General features: G+C 37.2%; 1 protein-coding gene across 1 annotated transcript in view; it reads left to right on the top strand.

Annotated features, from left to right (window-relative positions):
• NTSR1 (neurotensin receptor 1) overlaps positions 1-20,545 on the top strand; it is a 133,284-nt gene that overhangs the window by 86,068 nt on the left and 26,671 nt on the right. Inside the window, exon 2 of the mRNA XM_074210429.1 lies at positions 11,062-11,263. Coding sequence (XP_074066530.1) covers positions 11,062-11,263 — 202 coding nt within the window. The remainder of the gene's footprint in view (positions 1-11,061; positions 11,264-20,545) is intronic.

Consider the following 20,545-nt stretch of genomic DNA (forward strand, 5'->3'; position numbering starts at 1 on the left):
TTAGGTCTTCATTCTCTATCCCCTTTCATAATCAGAACATTTATGGTACCTCTCTCATTCTCCATCATCACATTTTAGTCTTCATATTTGACAGGCTTTTCAGCACATGAAGATGGAACTCATCTGGTCCAGGGGACTTGAATTCACTCAGGACACCTAGGTACCTTCTTACTTTAGATTCCAATTTGTTGTGTCCTCTCTAGTCTAGAGATCATTTTCCAAGGTAAAGAAAACAAAGACAAAACAAGAATTGAGCAGTTCTATATTCTCTCTGTTGTCACTTATCATCACCCATGTCACCTCAGGCAGCAATCCTATCCCTTCCTTTTTTAGTTTTCTTCTTTCCTCCAATAAAATTTTGTAAAACTCTCTTGTTGTCCTTAGCTTCTCTCAACAATCTCTGCTTGTTCTATATGGGGCAGAGTTAGACTTGGAGTCAAGAAGACCTTAGTTCAAATCAGCCCTCAGATGCTTACCAGCTTGTGTGACCCTAGACAAGTCACTTCATCTCCACCTGCTCAATTCCTCATCTGTAAAATGGTTATGAAAAGCAAATAAGATAATATTTGTAAAGTTCCTCATATACTGTAAGCACTATAAATATGTGAACTATTATTGTTCTGAACTTTGGTGCTATATTATATCTTTATATTCATACTCCATTATTACCTGAACTTGAGACCATTTTCTGTGCTTTTCTTTTTTAAAAAACCTTCAATGGTTGAGAAATTTTTTAGGTAACAGTCTTTTGAGACAATTTCCACATTTCTTTTTCAATAGAATTATTTCCCTTTGTGTCTTTAGAATTTCATTCTTGAAAGCTTCCCATTCATCCTACACTCACTTCCATTATCTATCTTCATGAATTTTTAAAAATTTGGATTCCCCAAATCAAGATCTAATGTCAGACTATACCCAACTTTTCTATTTCACTTTCACAAAATCTAACCCATAGGTTTCCTACCATTTCAAATGCAGCAACAAGTTGTTCCTTTTTAATGTGAATACAATCCAGAATAGAATTTTTCCCTTGATGATTTCTTCACACTTAGAAAATGAAATAATTATCAAGTCAAGAAAGCATGAATTGATTTGCTTTTCACCAATAAAGCAATCCAGAAGATTCTGAATAATTGAAATTTCTCGTCACTGCTATATCATATCTCCATTTCAGATCACTATATCTGTTTTCCATACTCCTCATCTATTTTCTCTTTCAGTCCAGGTGGTCTATAGTATACTCCAATAATAAGATTACTTAGGTTTCTCTACCTATTTTCAACCAAATGTTCTTCATCATGCTTCTTTCCTCTGATTTTTGGCTTTTTAATATAACTATGCCTTTTAATATATAATTCTATCTCATCTCCACCCTTTAACTAACCTGTTTCTTTTGAGTGAGTTTTACTAATCCAGAGGTTTATTCTAGTCATGGATTATATCAGACAAGTCTTAAGAGTAAAATTTACCTCTGTAAATTGTTCTGAGTCTGGTATGCTCTGATCCTGTCACCCAAATATAGTGACATAGAGTCAATTAGGCAATTAACAAAAAATAATGAAGATATTATTAGATAACAAGAAGGATACAAATACATAGGAATGATATGTATTGACTATCTCCGTTCTCTGGGATTCACCTAAACTAGTAGCAATGTTGGCTTCATTAGAAAAGAGCAGTCTCTTAGAAATAAAGAGCTTCGGTCCCTTCTCATCTCCGATTTATATGTCAGGGTGGTAGTGGAATGTTGTTACTAGTATAAGGGGCAAAAAGCAGAGAGGGATTACTTAAGAAAAATTATTTACTCCTTCTTGAATGACTTGGAAGGGTAGCAAACCTTTGTTCCCATTTTTCAAATGTCCTCAACTTCTTTTTCAGTCATTCCTTCATCCTTTTTCTCCTTGGGGAATGGTGTTTATCTGTTTTTTAATCATGCTCCAAGATGAAACTATGGGAAAAGAGGAGAGAGAAATGTCTGAGGTGACACCTCACATACCAAACTCCAAAAAAATTGTTAGTTCTTTCTGCATTCTGGGGAATGCAGAAGAGATTAGATTCATTTCATCTCTCCCCTGGTTTGAGGGAAATATAATATATGTATCAACAAAATTTCTTTGGTTCATTTTGAACCCTGAGTTGGTAAATCAAGCAATTAGAAAAAGAATCTGCTTCTTTCTGTCTGTCTCCCTAAGTAATGGCTGCATATCTCAGCCTCAATTAACTTGTATATGGTCATATGGAAACAATGAACTATAACCTAAGGAAAACAGTTTCTTTTGAAAATTCATGGAAAATAGAGAAAGCTGACAGTTTTTTTCCTTTTCAAAGAAATGAGGAATGGGATAGAGGCTCAGTATAAAAGCCAGAGTATGGTAAAAAATAAGGAAGCAGAATTTACCATTGTTTTCTCAAACAGAAATAGGTGTCCTCAGTGTCTCTAGGGGGTCCTAAATAATTTGATCATATGGTCTTTTTCATTTTTATCTTGGTATATGCAGGTTTTCACAATCACAGGTGTTCATAGCAGCCTCAGTTCTAGTGAAAGCAGCAGCACTGGGAGGTGGTTGCTCTCTTTTCTTCTCCTCTTCTCTCAGTTATGCTGACAAAGATGTCCATTCTCTCCCAATCCCATTGTTTACTCCTCACTTCTCATGAGGGGGAAAGGAGGCTGTCTTTCCAGATACAATCACCTCCCCCACGCACACACACACACACACACACACACACACACACACACACACACACACACAGTGGCCCTTGAATCAGAAAACATGAATGAATTCCTCCCATTTTGCACCTATAACTTTGCAAGGGAAGTAGGGAAAGTAGGGGAAAGATGGTACTATACTATAATCTGAATAATGTCACCAAAAGCAGAATTTAATGTTTTTAGTAACTAAAGAAAGATATTCCCACTGCAGTGTTGTCTGCATCCTAATTCTAGATCTACATGATTAAGGGCAATCCATGCTCATCTAATTACTAATGTCATGTAGTCTAATCAACTATTTGGGACCATAACCAATGCCATTGTTAGTCTCCTTTTTATCCTCTGGATGCCCTTTGCTTCACATTTTCCTGTCATTTCCATTCTTCTTACTACTTGCATTTTGGCTGTTTGTGCATTGATATTTGATGTCATGGACTTTGTTACTATGGAGAAGTAGAAAATCATCAGGTAACAACAGTATATGACTAATGTATAAAGTTATAACAAAAAGAAAAGGAGAAAAAGAGACAGGAAGATATGGGGTACTACATTTTAGAAATAACATTGACAAACTAGCACACATATAAAAGAGGAATGCCAGGAGAATGAGACAGTTTAAACTAGAGATGGAAATATTTAGGGGAAAGTGGAGAGTTTTCTTCAAGTAGGTACCATATGGAAGGGAGATTAAATCTATTCTACTTGGACCTGGAAAGCAGAAGTAGGAACACTGAGTCACAGTAATAAATCAGAAAGTTCTAAATTTAAAGACTTGGATTCCAATGTCCACTCTGACTCTTATTAAAGTACTTATGTGACACTAGATAAGTCACCTTGCTTTTCTAGAACTTGGTTTCCTTATTCATAAAATGGGGGAATTATACTCATTCCAATCCAACAAATATTTAATACTAAGTATAAGGGGTACTACTAGACACTGACAAAACAAAAGTGGTTCTTATTTTTAAGAAGACTACATTCTACTGAGAAAGTACAAACAAATAAGTTTCAAATGATTGTTTGAAAATGAGGAAGAATGGAAGGAACACTAAAAGAAGACCAAGAAAGATTTCAACTCTTGCTCCTATGAGGTGGGCCAAGGCAGATTTTGGCTTAATATGAAGAAAACTTCCAAACCATTTGTATTGAGTCAATAATTTTTTTGACTTCCCCAAGTCTTTTTAGGGTCCTTGAGTGAGTTCACCTTTCCAGTAACAGCCAACTTGCCAATAACATCTCTTTTGTGCACAGTTTATTGCTCAGACAGGCACACTTATGTGGCAATAAGAGTGGAGTCACCCCATTAAAATCTCATCCCAAATCCCAGCTCAAATCAGACATCAGCAATCACTTGATCTTGTCCCTGACCCACAATATAATGTATAACAAAAGTGAGTGAGCAGCATGCAGATCCAGATCTTAAAGAGTTCCCAAGATGAGAGTTAGTGATTGTCTCCTAGTCCCCCAGGAGGGACTGGGCCAGTATCCAGGGTATATTAAATTTGCAAAGTCTCTCCCAAGGACCCTGGCAGGTTGCTGTGGAAGGCAAAAGTCTGCTGCTAGGAGCAGCACCCCATGCAAAATTCTAGGACACAAGTTCAAATAGGATACAAAAGACTTTTCCAGGAAAGGTCTGTCTTTCCATGCTAAGTACCAGGAATGGAAAGAGGTAAAAAAAAAAAAAGTCTTGTCTTCAAAGAGCTTACATTCTAAACTGGTGCACTCCATTTTTTTTTATCAAGATTCAGGCTTTGCCTGTATCAATAGTTACCATCCTTTTGCTTAGCTGAGAAAATTCAAATTGACAATTAAGTCTTCCCTAAAGAGGATGTTCACCCTACTGGGTGCTAGGAAGAAGATTAAGGATTCAGCAGATTAGCCAATGAATCTTCTATGGGAAGTTCAGCCAAGTGAATTCCATATCAGGAATGAACAATGTTCCAGAAATACTCATCTGATTTGAGCATTAGCAGATTGAACTTTAAGATACTTAGGGAAGAATGTAGAATTTGCCTCCTTTTATGAAGTTCCTGAAAAGTTCTATCTTAACTCTAACCCTAATTCTAAGGCTTCCCTGGAAGGGTCAAGGAGGCCCCAGGTTAGATTGAGGGAAGTATAATATACATATATTATATTATAAGGAATTGAGGATTCCAAAATTTTTGGAAAAAATAGAGAGAAAAATTGCTTGTTTATTAGCAATTTGTCTCTGCTACTTTGGGGTTTCTGATTAGCTTTTTTTCATATACATAGGTATATTTCCATTTTGCTAATAATTAATAGAGGCTAGGACAGCTAGGTGGCACAATTGATAAGAGTGCTGGGCTTGGAGTCAGGAACACTCATCTTCTTGAGTTCAAATTTGTCCTCAGACACTTACTAGCTGAAAGACCCTGGGCAAGTCACTTAACCATGTTTACCTCAGTTTCTTCATCTGTAAAATTGGCTAGAGAAGGAAACAACAAACCATTCCAGTATCTCTGCCAAGAAAACACCAAATAGGGGCACAAAGAGTCAGTCACAACTCAGAAACAACATTGGATGATCCATTTGACAAAAAGTGAAAACTGACTTGGAAATTATTGGGACAAGGTGGGACAAGGAGAAGTATGCAGTAATCCAAGTTGGGGGCAAAGAAAATGGCTTACTTTGGATAATTTTTTTATAGTGAATAATTTGAGAGAAGCAATGACAAGTGCTTGTCTAGGGACTCAGGAAAGAGAAATCTGGGAAAGAATCTGACTTCTGACATTTCCAACTGTGTAACCCAGGCCAAGTCACTGAACTCATCTGAACCTAAGTTTCCTTATGGAAATTCCCCACCAAATAAGAATAAACTATACCATCATGCCTACCAATAAAGCTACTGGGGTCAGATAATATAAAATACAATTATACATTTTTAGGGGTTTTTTTTTGCAAGGCAATGGGATTAAGTGGCTTTCCCAAGGCCACACAGCTAGGAAATTATTAAGTGTCTGAGGTTGGATTTGAACTCAGGTACTCCTGACTCCAGGGCCAGTGCTCTATCCACTGCGCCACCTAGCTACCCCTAATTATACTTTGCAAAATTCAAAAGTGCTATGTTAACACTTTGAAAGAAGACATAATTGGTCCGAGATTCTCTTCAGGGAAATAAGAGAGGAAAAACTATAAGAAGAGGCTAAATGTAAATGGAGTTGTGAACCCCGGGTTACAGAAGAAGAAAAAAGAGAAAGGTATTATTATCTTGGATTTCAGCATCACAGCTAATAATTTTGCATCAGAGCAAGCTTCATAAAATAAACCTGGGCAAAAATCATGAAGTTTAATACCATAATCAACTACTTTTAAAGGCAAATTTCATTAAGGAAGAAGGAAAGAGACTCTAGACTTCAAGGAAGTCACTGTGCACTGGGACAGGGGACTAAGTGCTCCTTCCATGAAGTAACAGGTCCATGAGTTATTGTCCCTATTTTAGAGACAAGTAAGCTGAATGAATTTAGCAGGTTAAGTGTTTTCACCAGGGCCATTAAGAGGTTAAGATTCAAGTCCAAATCCTCTGACTTCAAAAATAGCCTTCTTTTCCATTAAAGCATCCTGAGAGTAAGATGAAACAGAAGAAAGTTGGTTCCCATGCTGTTGCTCACCTAAAGCATCTTCCTGGTTGAGCTATCATGGTATAGTTAAAAAATCACTCAATCAGGTCAGAAAATTAAAATTCCATCCCAGGCTCTGTCATTTTTTTAGTTGTCTTCAGTCATATCCAACTCTCCACCACCCCATTTGGGGTTTTCTTGATAGAGATAGTACAGTTGTTTGCCATTTTCTTCTCCAGTTCATTTTACAGATGAAGAAATTGAGGCAAACAGGGTGAAACATTTTTCCCGGGGTCACACAGCTAGCAAGTATCTGAGGCTGGGTTTGAATTAAGGAAGATAAATTCCTGATTCCAGCCCCAGTATCCCATCCACTATATCATTCAGCTGCCATTTACTACCCACTGGAAAGAAAATAGGCAAGTTACTTGCCCTTTCTTGGCCTCAGTTTTCACTTGTGCAAAACTGAGGTGTTTAAAATAGATGATTCGATAGATGATTCTATTCTAACGGAAATGATTATTATTATTATTAATCAATTAAATAATTTAGAATACCTCTATATTTCATGATGCTCAGGTTTGGAGTATTTTCTCAGTCAAACAGAGCTGATCATTTTGAACTTCCTACTTGTCAGAAGATAATTGCTTATCTGTTTGGGAACCCCAGCTTAGACCACCACCACCACCACCCCCTCCCCAGTTATTGCAAGTACCACATCCATTACTACAGAATAAGCCTCAGGCTTTAGTACCAATACATACTTGAAAAGAAAAATACTGCAGCCCTGGGTGACTCCAATTCTTTTGTTTGTCTCCAGAGGCAGCAATTTCGGCTGCTTTGGTGGCTGGTAAGGAATGGTATTTTAAATGTTTTGACATTTAAAATGTGTGTTGGATACATTAACTCTGTTTAAATTACACTCTGGCTATGGTGACTCATATGGAGTAGATTTTTTATCACAAGGCTGTCAACACCATCAACTATTATATCATGACAGGGGGCCCAACATTAGTCCCTGATCCTCAGAAAAAAAACTGGTTCCAGGCATTCATTGAATAGTTCATCCATTCCTTCTTCTGAGTCCCCAGCTTCAGAGACCTGCAGTAAACCCCCTGAAAAATAGAGCTGTCACTTGGAAGGTGGGAGTTACAGAAAAGGAGATAAGGTCCCACAGAGATCTCAGTTCATTATTCAATTGTTTCTTAGTTCCAAACAGCAGTTTATCACCCTGGTGAGGGCAAGGACTATAGGGAGAAGGAAATAAATCATACCTATTCAAGGACACTCTGAGGCTAGAACCTACCGCATCAAAATATACCCTTGTAAATATGTTCCTACATTGAGAATAAAAAACATCCTATTGATAGCACTAATTTGGAGTGATTTGCAGGGAAAGTTCATGTGAAAAAAGTTGAAGTCTGGATTGTAACACCTTTTTAAAGAAATAGATTTCTGTTACTTTCAAACACTGATCTTTTTGTTTTATTGTTGTTGCCGTTGCCCCAGACAAGTTTTTAGAGTACCTCCTTTTCAATGAATAGATATAAAGAATTAGTAATGCCTTATCAATTATTAAATGAATTACTGAGAGGAGTCTGTGAATAAAAATAAGCAAAGATATAAGATAGGAAAAGACCATACCCAAGGGAACAGAAGGGTTAGGGAGAGGAGAAGATTAGAGAAAGCTTCATGAATGTATGTTGGTAGGCGCTACTGAAGTTTTTGAAACCAATATGTTTTTCTGAGTTTAAAACATTTCAGGTGTCAATTTGTGTATTGATTTACTTAGAAAGTGATATTTAGTCATTCAAAAATAAATCTACTGAATTCAGATCAAAGCATATTTTTTCTTTATTTTTCTTTTTTTGTCTGTTTTCTTTCGCAACATAACATAGAAATATATTTTACATGACTACTTGTATAATTTATATCAAATTTTTTGCCTTCTCAATGAGAGGAGAAGAGGAGAGGGGAGAGAGGGAAAGAATTTGAAACTCAAAAATTTAAAACAAATGTTAAGATTTATTTTTACATATAATTGGAGGAAATAAGATATTAATTCTTCAAAAATAAATCTAGCTATTGAGTCTAAATTTACAATTATTTCAACATTGACTATTTCCAAATTTTGTCATTCAAATTTTTATTGTCTCATCACTGACTCTTCATGATCCCACTTGGGGTTTTCTTGGCAAAGAAATTGGAGTATTTTGCCATTTCCTTCTCCTACTCATTTTATTGATGAGGAAACAGACAAATAATGATTAAGTAATTTGCCCAAGGTCACAGCTAGTAAGTATCTAAGGAAGAATTTGAACTCAGGTCTTTTTGACTTTAGGCCTGGCCCTCTATCACTGTACCACCTATCTGCCCAACTTTTCAAAAATGTATAGGCAATGACTACACTCACATTCACTCAAGTCTTCTCTAAGCATAGTGTTTGATACATAGTAAGTCCTTAAGAAATGATTTTTTCATTTATTCTCCAGACTAAATATTCCCACATTCTTCAAATATGTAGTATGATTTTAAGTGTCTTCAAAATCTTGGTCACTTCCTCTAGATATATTTTAGCTTATAACTGTCCTTCTTGAAATGTGGCATCCAGAGTCAGATAAGACCCTATAAGGATCATTGGACTAGAGTGTATTTCAATAAAACTATAGTCTCATGGTTCTTAATATAATGCTTTTATTAGTCTTTTTTTTTGGCCATCATGATGAACTGTTGACTTGTATTGCAATAAGCCTTCAGATCTTTTTGTTTTTTACATGAACCATTGTCTAATCGTTCTTTACCTTCCTGTGCTCATGTATTTGATACTTTGAATCCAGTTGTAGGATTTCATATTTATTTCCTTTAAATCTCATCTTACTAGATTCAGGCCATAATTTTGGAATGTTGAGATCTGTATGAATATTAACTCTATTTTACAAGTGTTAGTCACATCACACTGACAACTCATATTGGCCTTGTAGTCCAGTAGAATATTTAAAATGGAAGCAACAGATCTTGTTCCTTCCCAGTGTAGCCTCTGGGCAGGCAAGTTAGAAAGAATTGAGAGGAATCTGAACAATTCCACATTTATCCTTCATACTTACAGATGTAAACCTTACAGGTGAATATTTGAGCCCAAATGAAACCAGTGTCAGGAGGGGGAAGCTATTGTTTTCTCCCATACCCACCCAATGTGATGCTATTAAGTTGGGTCAAGGGTAACAATAAAGAGAAATAAGCTCTACTCTGGGTTTCTATTCAGGAAAAATCATATAGGCACAAATGCTCTCAAAATGAATTTAAAAACCTAAAACCCAAGCCATAGACTCCTTGCTTTCAGATATCTTTTCCTAATATAACAAGAAGCATTTAGATTTAAAATTCAAAGAAAATGTTCAGAGCAATTCAGAAGAGATAAAAATTTAGCAACTTATTTTTCCCCTATCATGAGATTGCAAGCCATATGTACTTGGAAATAAGAAATGTCAAAATATTTTAGGAAGAAAAATATCTTTAAAAAAATCAAAGAAAAGTTATAAAGCCACTTGAAGCCATTATTCACCTGCCTGGGGGGAAATTTTGTTAATATTTGTTGAGGGCCAGCTGTGTGGGAGGTTTAAGAGAGAATCGTAATTTTATTAATGATACTTCCTTCGGTATCCATGAATAGTAATATTTTTTCTTTCCAATATTCATTCATTCAGTGAATTATTTAAACCCACTGTGTCTCCTGGCTAGTGCCAGGGGCAGGAGTTTACAACTGAATTGAATAGTTGAGAGGGCATCCACACAGTGGAAAAAAATGAATTAACAATCCCATGGTGGCAGATGCCATGAATCAAATTAAATGGTGAAGAAATCAGAAAGATTACTATACTATGCAATGATCACTGAGGGCTCCACAGAGGAAGCAGGACATTAGCTGGACTTTGAAAGTCATAAAACATTTAGAGAGAGAGGAACAGTGAAGAATGGCATGAATAAAGATGTGGAAGTAAGACTATATAAAGTGCATTAGTTCATTCGTGGACAACAAGACCAACATGACTGGAATGGCTTAGTTTATATTGTGACAGTGTGAGACATGAAGGGGGAAAGATAATGACAGACAAGGTAGACTGGGGAATCTTAATCTACAGACAAGGAAGAGTCACTGAAGATTTTTCAACAGGGAAGAATCATGGGATAATAGCTAAAGAGCTAGAAGGAACTTCAAAGGCCATCTATTTCTAATCCTTCATTTTGCAGATAAGGAAATTGAAGTCTACAAAGGTTAGATAACTTCAACAAAATCAAACAAGTTATGAGCATACAAGATGTTTTAGAATGATTCATCTTGGCATGTGCAGCATAGGGGACAGAGAATTGATTTTAGAGTCAGGAGGAGCTGAGTTCAGATCCTGATTCTTGTAACTTATTATCTGTGACCACTGGTAATTCACAATTTCACAATGACACCAAGTAGCTCTCTAGGATTATCATTATAAGTGAGTTGAAGATCTTATACCATCAGCGAAGAGTTTCATACCAGGAGTTTCCTGATTTGGTGAAATAAAAAGTCCAGACTCATCTTAGAGGCTCACTTCAAAAATGACAAACCAAAAAACACAACAAAACAAAACAAAACCCCTGACAGTCTCTGGAGGGAAGAGAAGCCGGAGATAGGAAAACCACTGAGAAACTTCAGCACTAGCAATGGTATAAAGTAATAAGAACTTTGTACAAGATGATGAAATAAAGTATAATTATTCCACTTGTTTTTCCCTTCCATAGGTCAATGCATTCATCTCCTTCCTGTTCCCAATGGTGGTCATTTCAGTCCTGAATACCATCATTGCTGACCAGCTTACCATCATGTTCCACCAGGCAGCCCAGCAGAACCAGGTCTGCACAATTGGAGGGCAACAGACCATGCTCAGTATGTCCATTGAACCCAGTCGTGTCCAAGCTCTAAAACATGGAGTTCGAGTCTTGCGTAAGTATCCATCTGTCCTCAGAGGAGGCACAACAGTATGTATTAAGAAGAAGAGGTAAAAGGACCCAGGTGGTATTGGGGGAAGTGTTCTTTCAGAACCTACCAAAAAGGACAGCTCACTTCCTCTGCATCCCAATAAAAGAGGGGTTAAGTGGAGCTTAGCAAAGTCTGCCCAAAATTTTATCAAACCGTAGTAAATTTAATTCCATTGAGCAAATATTTTTAATTTCCTTCCACTGAGAGCTGTTCTAGATTCTGATTATAAAAAGAGAAAAAAGATAGTGCTTATCCTCACGGGATTTATATTTTACTGGAGGTAGGGAGAGGAGATTAAATATGTAAATGAATAAACTAAAAGTATATATATAAAACAGGGGTGGCTAGGTGGCATAGTGGATAAAGCACTGGCCCTGGAGTCAGGAGTACCTGGGTTCAAATCCAGGTCTCAGACACTTAATAATTACCTAGCTGTGTGGCCTTGGGCAAGCCACTTAACCCCGTTTGCCTTGCAAAAACCTAAAAAAAAAAAAGTATATATAAAATGACTAGAAATAATTTGAATAGAGAGAATGTTTGGCTAAGAAAGGATATCTGAGTTATGGTTTGAAAAAAGCTAGAGACTCTACCAGGAAGAGATGAGAAGAGAAAGAACCATGAAATAAGAGGCACAAAGAATGTATATGGACTATTGTAATATAGAAACAAGATCTTTGGAACCAAAATCATGTGAAGTAGAGTAAGTTGAAAAAACTGGAAAGAAGATTAGATCATTATAACTAGAATTAAAGGATGAATACCCAAAAATATGTTTGTGTGTTTATAGATATAAACACACACATATATATATATATTTATCTATAAAAACTAGCATTTGTATGATACTTTAAGATTTATAAAATGCTTTATAGATATTATCTCCTTTGATCTTCACAGCAACCCAGGGAGCACACCCATTTTAGAGATAAACAAACTGAAGCAGACTGGAGTTAAGTGACTTGCCTGGGGCATATAGGAAGTAAGCATCTAAGGCTGGATTTGAACTGAGATTTCTGGGATTCCATCCATCACTGCCTCACATCAAGTTACACATAAATCCCTTATGTCTTGCTCTTTAATAACTTAAAAGGGTAGTGTGATATAGGGTAATGGAAGGAATACCAGCCTGAGAATCCAGAGTCCTAGTTCCAACTCTGCCAATGTATCAAAGGATTTAGATTTAGATTTTAAAGGGGAAGAGAAAGAGAATAGACATTTATTGATCTATCCACTGTATGCCAGACGTTCTCCTAAGGTCTTTTCAATTATTATCTCATTTGATCCTCACAACAACCCTGGGAGGCAGGTGCTTTTATTATCCCTATTTTACAGTGAAGGAAACTGAGGCAGACTGAGCATAAGTGACTTGCCCAGGGTCACACAGCTAGCAAGGGTCTGAGGCTGAATTTAAACTCAAGTCTTCTTGTCTCTAGGTTCAATGCTCTGTGCACTATGGTGCCATCTGGTTACTCTAAGGAGTAGACAGACAAATTGTAACCCCTTCATTTTATAAATGAAAAAAAAAATGAGGTTCATAAAGAAAAATTGACTTGCCCAAGGTCATGGGGAGTCAAACAAAAGCAGTATGTCATATTGGAAAGCATGTTGAATCTGTAGTCAAATGACCCAAATTCAAATTCTCACCCTCTCTCTTTTGTTACCTGTGGATGGCCTCTTCTAGTTCAAATATTCTATGCTATGACGCTTCCTTTTTATCCCTTTTCACTTATTTTGCTCTCCAAGTCCCAGGCCTTACCCCTCAAACCCCAAATCCTACATCCTATTTCTTAAAAAAACCTCCTTTTCAATCAAAAAGCATTTAAGTACCTATTATGTGATAGCCATAGAAAGACAAAGGGGGGGTTACAGTCTAATAGAAGAGTTAACATTAAAAATTAAATATATGTATATATGTATGTGAGTTAGATATGTGTTTTTGTGTGTATATAAGTATTTATGATATATATGTAAAAATGAAGAGTATATGTAAAATGAATACAAGGCAGTATGGTGGGGAAGGCACCAGCAGCTAGGGGGTGATTAGGAAGGTTTCATGCAGATAATACAACTGAGTTTGAAAGGAAAATAAGAATTCTAGGAAGCAGAGGTGAGAAAGAAGAGTTCCAGACATGAAGGAACAAGTACAAAGGTCCTAACTGAATTGTCTTCTTGTAAAGCATACTAAAAATTTAATTCCTGCTAATGCATCAATGGCTAATAAAGGTTGAGGTACGATCCTCCTCTTTGATGGTACTGACCTATTAGAGAACTCTTAGAGATGAAAAACTTTCATGGCAAAAGGAAATAAATCTTTAATCATGGCGGGGGGGGGGGGGCCTGTGTGGATACTCACAACAGAGCAATCACATTCCATGAAAGGTAGGTATGTGGCACAGACATCAAAAAAATCAAAACCCACATTCTATTCCCTAGACCAGCCTACTTTAGCTATCTTCTATGGCTCTCTTTTAGTGATAATGATGCCTGGAATCACTTACCTTCTGATTGGTTCTTGGAGGAAAAAAAATCAAAGGGAGCTGGGCGATAGGTCTCACATCTCACTGGTCTGGTCTAGACAAGATAGCTAATTTCTGGGAAAATTCATGCAGCTACAACACTTACAATACATTTCAGGTAGACACTTTTAGATGATAAGGATTGTTTCTGCCAGCCTCTTCACCTGAGCTCAGTAATGACTTGAAGTCTGGAAAACCTGTGGAAAAAATCAAGAATATTGGTTTTGTTTTCTATGTAAAATGGTCCAGGACTCCAAGAATTTAAGAATCCATTCCAGCAGGCAGGACTGAATACTTGCAGCTTCTTCAGAATGAGAGGAAAATAAGTGCTAATGCTAAAACTCTCTCAGCCCAGTGATTGGAACTAGATAATGAGTACCTGGCTTATCAGTGAAGTTTAGCATGGAAGTTTAGCATTTTAGAGACTTAGGAGCACTAAGAAGATTTACAGGGAAGGGGAAAGAAGATTATAAAAATAGCTGGGTTATTATAATGCTATTATGTTATTATAATAGCTAATATTATATAGTGTTTTAACATTTGCAAAAATGCTTAACATATATTACCTCAATTCTATCCTCACAACAACTGTATGAAGAACATGTTGTTTTGGTCCCCATTTTACAATTGAAGAAAATGAGGGGAAAAGAGATTAAAGTGATTTAACTAAATTCACATAATTAGGAAGTGGCTGAGTCAGGTCTTCTTGACTCTATCCACCATATATCTAGCTGCAGTAGCAGCAGCAGCAGTAAAGATTCTATGTGACTTGCCAAGATTCATACCAGTTAATAAGTGTCTAAGACTAGTCTTTCTCACTTCAGGCCCAGTGCATCTACTTTGCTATCTAGCTGCTTGAACAACCCCATGAGATAGGTGATCACCTTTTTACAGATAAAGAAATTGAGGTTCAGAATAAAATTGCCTCAGGTTGCAGTTAATGAGAGGGTATTCATAAAACTTTGTCTTCAAAAAAACTAAGATATTTTCTCTTATGAGAGGTATAAAATAGCCAAGAGTCTTCACACTCATAATGGAAAAGAGGACTGTGGTCAGCCACATCACAACAACTGACAATGAGACTAACTTTCCAAGGAGATCCTTGTAGTAATCAGATAATTAATCTAGTTTCTGATATTTGTATATTTACATTCTGTCCTCACATTAATCCTGTAAAGTTTGTAGTGCAGGTGTTCTTAGCCTTGTTTTATAGAAAGGTAAAATGAGGCACCATATAGTAAGTATTTGCCCAAAGTCACATAGCCAGTATTAAGACTGAGGCAAGAACAGAAGGTCCCCAGACTCCAGGCTCATGTCCTATGCCAGGCTTTCTTTGTTGGTAAGGATATCACTCATCTAACCTCTGGAGTAACCTTAGAATTCAGAGACAGCCTGCAGTATTCATAGTAGGATCCAATCTGCTCCAGCACTGTGTGACATTGGGAAGCTCAGCCTGCATGGGCCCTTCCTTCATTTCAGTTCAACCATAAATATTTATTAAATGCCTCCTTCTTGAATATGTTGTGTTCAATATTGGAAAATGCAGATTAACAAAATACTATCCCAGCCTTTGAGGAGCTTACAGTCTATTGGAAAGCAGGGAAGATTGGGATGGAAAAAAGAAATATGCAAAAGAAGTAATTAATAATAATAAACATATGAGAGACATCCAGGACAACAGCTTCTTCCTAGGCCACATAAAAGTTGATGGTGTGATAGTTATGATGGAGAAAGTACTGGATTTGCAGTCCAAGGACTTGACTTTGATTAATCTTCCTGGTCCTTGAAGATGTTGGGAGATAACGAAAAATTTAACTTCAGTACAAGATCACAGTATTGAAGGATACAGGAAGGAAGAAAGGAAGGAGGGAAGGGGAGGGAAGGAAGGAGGGAGGGAGGGAGGGAGGAGAGAGGGAGGAAGGAGGGAGGGAAGGAAGGAAGGAAGGGAACTGGAAAGACTTTATGAAGCAAAAATGTGCTTGAGCAGCACATCTTAAAGGAACAGAGGTGTGGTTAGTAAAAAATAGCTTCCAAGATCCCAGAATTTGCCACAGAAAAAATTCTGAGGCATCCAAAACTACAATATTACAATATTACTACAATATTATCAGGGACCTTCTCTATTTCTAGATCAACCAACACCTGAGCTGGAATCTCCTCTACAACACCCCTGATAAGTGACCCTCTGGCCTCTGCTAGAAAATCTACAATGTTCTGCCCATTTCTAGATAGTTCTAAGAAACAAACTGGAAAGACTTCCAGAAGGAAAGCCCTTCTGTACAGGCAACAAAGGTAGCCTATACAAGTTTGGCAAGAGTCTGAGTCTCTTCTATCTGCCATTTTACCTGAGGTGGATCAGTAACTTCATCCTGGAGAGGTAGGAATCCAATTTGCTTTACTCTAAGGAGACAAGGGGAAATAAGAGCAATTTAAATCTATAACTCCAGAGACTGCCCTCCTTCTTCTAAGGAAGCTACAAGTTACTCTTCCTGTTTTAACTTATGTCATCAGTGGAATAAATGGAAATGATACTTCCACTTTGGGGTTTAGACAGGGATGGTAGCAAGCAAAACAAAATCAAGGTGGAGCACAAACTGTGCATCCACCCCCCTGAAGTGTGGTTTCATAGCCCTGAAGGTAAGGAGGTCGGGGGTGGCCTCAGGAGCGAGTCCTGCGATGCAGGAATTTGTTTTGCTTTCTTATACATATTTGTCATGAGGGCTTTGTTTTTTCCCTTTTTTAACAGAAAAAAAGTATGAGGGAGAGAAAATAATTTCTATTAAGTTAAAAAAAAAGTAATAGCAAAGAAAATGCCGTGTCAGTCATCTCAATTGTCAGTATTTTTCCCCCTTGGTCAGTATTCAATTGTCCTTCCTTCTGCCATGGAAGTGTGTCCTTTAACACAGCCTGGGGGAATTTCTGTCTGTTTCCCCTCAGGCTCTAGCTTTCCCAACAAACTAGAGTACCAGATGGATTTCCAAGTGAATAGCAGCAGGAAAGTTCATGTCTATCACTCCCCCTACTATCTATCTCCTTGACAACCAAGATCAAGTACAGAGGGAGGCCCCAGTCCACAAGAAGCGTGAGTTACCTACAAAAGGCAATTTTTTTTCCTGTACCTCCAGCAACCCCAAGGTTAAGGTTCTGTTCTCAATAGCAAAGAAATGTACAGGTAACAATCAAAAAAGTAACTGATGAATTCTGATTGTTCCAAAGATTATGTAGATTTATCAATGAGCACTACCATATGCCAAACAGGAATAGAAAGATAATTAGTACGTTTTAATTTAAGTTCTCTTTACTCTTCTGTTGTCACCTCTAATACTTGTCCCCCATTGGTCATGGCATGGAGGTGACCACTGACCCATAGAAACCAAGCCAGTCAAGCACAAGCTTTGACACCTCATTTTAAAGAGGAAAGACTTTATTTTAAAGAGGAAAGCCTTAGCAATGCCTTGCATCTGTTATCAGAGGGACCGACCTGCCTCAGTGCAACAGGCTGGGTATTCAAAAAATCACAGACTTTAAAGTGTGAAAGTCTGCCAACTGTCATCACTTCTCCTGTGATCTCAGCTTCTGAGAAGGCTGAGGCTGGTGGAATTCCTGTTGAGAGCTCTAAGTTGTGGTGGCTAAGCCAATCTACTGTCCACACTGCATCTGGCACCAGCATGGTGAACCCTTGAGAAGAGAGGGCTCTAGGTTGCCTCAGGAGGGGCATAGTAGCCCAAATCAGATGCAAAGTGAATCAAATCAGATCTGTTCATTAGTAGTGGATTTGGTCTGGCATATAGCCCTTGCATTTCCAGCCTAGGTTAGATCGTGAGATGTCGCCCTGTAATGTAATATAATCAGTTCTTTGAATCAAATTCCTCTGACTTCATTAGAGATATTATGTCAGTCATCAAATAAAAATATTTTTAATTTCTACAAATATATTTGCCGTTTCCGTACTTTGTGTTATGATAGTAGGATCTAGACTCAATCATTGTTTTCCTCTGCTGAAATTTTCATTAATACAACCCTATTTTCAGGTTTTATAATATATATATATATGTAGATATGAATACATATATATATATGTGCATTCATGTGTATGGATATTTATATTATGGTTCCTATACATGTGTGTTGTTTTATATGGGTGTATGTATGTGTGTATATGTGTATTATGTTAGTCTAATATCTCACAATATAAGCATAGATAGGATCTTAGTAAGATAAATTCACCATTCTTCAAGCACTCCCCTAGTCCCAATGTCCCATCAACAGTAACATAGACCAGACTGTTTAACTAAGTTAGTTCTTGACTTTTTCTTTCTCTTTCCCACATGGTTGGGTCTATATCAAGTTAATGTTTCTGAATAATTTTTTCACTTGATCAGCCTTTGAATTGGACTTTTGTTTAACCATGTTTTTAAAGCTTTGCCTACAACTATATCCAATTATATTAAACTCACTTGGGTGAATTTACCAAGCCAATTCAGAACCTACTGTCTTATTTAAAAAGGGAAGCAGGGCCTTTATCCAAGGACTCATCTTGGCCTGGAACCAGACCTGGTTCTGGAAGCCCAAGTCAGTAGAGAACTTCTGTCAAATCCTGCTGATCTATAACAGTTTTGAGGCTGGTTTCATTAATAATCTACTGTGTAAAGAGAAGCTTTGCTCTGTCTATAGAGCCCCTCCCTAAGAGACCATAATAACCTGATTTGTAAGGAAAAGCTGGATTCTGTTTGTAGGGTCCCTCACTAGAAGGACATAGGAGCCTGTTTTGTAAAGAGAAGGTTTACTCTTTCTGAAGGGTCCCTCACTGCTATGGTTGTTATTCAGTCGTTTTTAGTCATGAATGATTCTTAACAACCCAAATTGAGATTTTCTTGGTAAAGAAACTAGAGTGGTTGGTCATTTCTTTCTCCAGTTTATTTTTACAGATGGGGAAACTGAGACAAACAGGGCTATATGACTTACCAGGGTCACATAGCTAGTAAGTGTCTGAAACCAGATTTGAACTTAGGAAGATGAGTCTTCCTGACTCTGGGTTCAGCACTCGATTCATTTTAACACTCATTAGTAGGTTGTAATAATCATTTGTCATATAAAAAGAAACTTCTCTCTGTTTATTACGTCCATCTGGCCTTGGAGTCAGTTCAAATCCCACCTTAGACACTTACCACTAGCTGTGTGACCTTGGAGAAGTCACTTAACCTTGACTGCCTTACATCCAGGCTCAACTCTAGTCATCCTGATACATATTTGGCCACTGGACCCAGATGGCTCTGGAGGAGAAAGTGAGGCTGGTGACTTAGCACAGCCTCCCTCACTCAAACCCAATTCATGTGCTTGTCATGGCACATAATGTCATGGTCTTCTTTGAAAATGAAAGACAAACCTTAGAAGGCCAGGAATCCAAAGGACACATTGTTTGGGCCAAAGCTCATCTCCTAAGACAAAAGGAGGTTATAATTTGTATTGGTGGAAAAGAGTAAACCAACAAGATCAAATCAAAAATTTTTCCATGTGGCTGAAACTATTGTGTCAGAGGTTTACCAGCAATCTCTTAACTACCAGATCTGATGTACTTTTTCAGATCTTATCTTATTTGACTCCTCTGTGACTTTTGGAATTTTCACCTATTCTTCCTGGATCTTCTTTTCTTCCTTGAATTACATCACCCTTTTTCCTGGTTTTATTCCTACTAGTTAGCAGGATCAACATATCTTTTATCTACTAATCATGGATATTCCTCCAGAGTCTAACTGTATCTGCTTCTCTTTCTACACTTTCTTTCTAGATGATTTCATCACCTTCCCCCAGGGTTTTAGTTACCAACTCTATATTAAGAGAGAAATGTGGGGGCAGCTAGAGCACTGGCCCTGGAGTCAGAAGGACCTGAGGTCAAATCCAGTCTCAGAAACTTGATAATCACTTACCCAGTGCCTTGCAAAACCCAGAGAGGGAGAAATATGTCTAAACAATTTTGCTTGTTGGTATGTGTGCATACATATATTCATATATATGTCTGTTTACACATAAATTCGTGTATGGGTGTTTATAGAGAAACACACAAACATACATGTATGCTGTATTACCAAACTTGAAAGAAGCAACATACATAAGTGAACATTTATATACATTTATATTATATCCCAAAAAGTCTTAGTGTAGTCCCTCCTTTCAAGTTTGGTCAAAAAGCATAAATATAAAGTGAATAAATAGAAAAAATACAAAATATGTATTTTAAGCTTGTTAAAGTCTAAAAGTATACTAAGACTTTTGAGATACCCTATACATAAGTATATGTATGTATGTATTCCTAATCAGTCCCTTGTATTCCATTCCCACATTGCTAAAGGATATCCCAGACACTTAAAACTCAACATGTCCAGAACTGAACTCCTCTTCCTCCTCTAAACCTAACTTTCTTCCAAACTTCCCTTTTTCCAATGAAATCATCACTATTCCAGCAGGTTGACAACTTCAGAATTATTCTTCACTCTTCCCTCTTCTAAATCATCTTCCAGCAAGTTTCCAAGACTCACTGAATCAACTTCCATAGCATCTCTTATTTCTATTTCCCCTTCCTGTCTACTCAATAGCTGCTGCCTTAGTTCAAGCTTCATCATTATTATGGTAACCTCCAAACTGGTCTCCCTGTTTCAATTCTCCCCTTTCTAAAGCATTTACCAGATAGCTACTAAAATAAACCTCCTAAAACTAATCTCATCTTCTAGAA

Source organism: Macrotis lagotis, chromosome 1 (genome assembly GCF_037893015.1).
Source record: "Macrotis lagotis isolate mMagLag1 chromosome 1, bilby.v1.9.chrom.fasta, whole genome shotgun sequence".
NCBI lineage: Eukaryota > Metazoa > Chordata > Mammalia > Peramelemorphia > Peramelidae > Macrotis > Macrotis lagotis.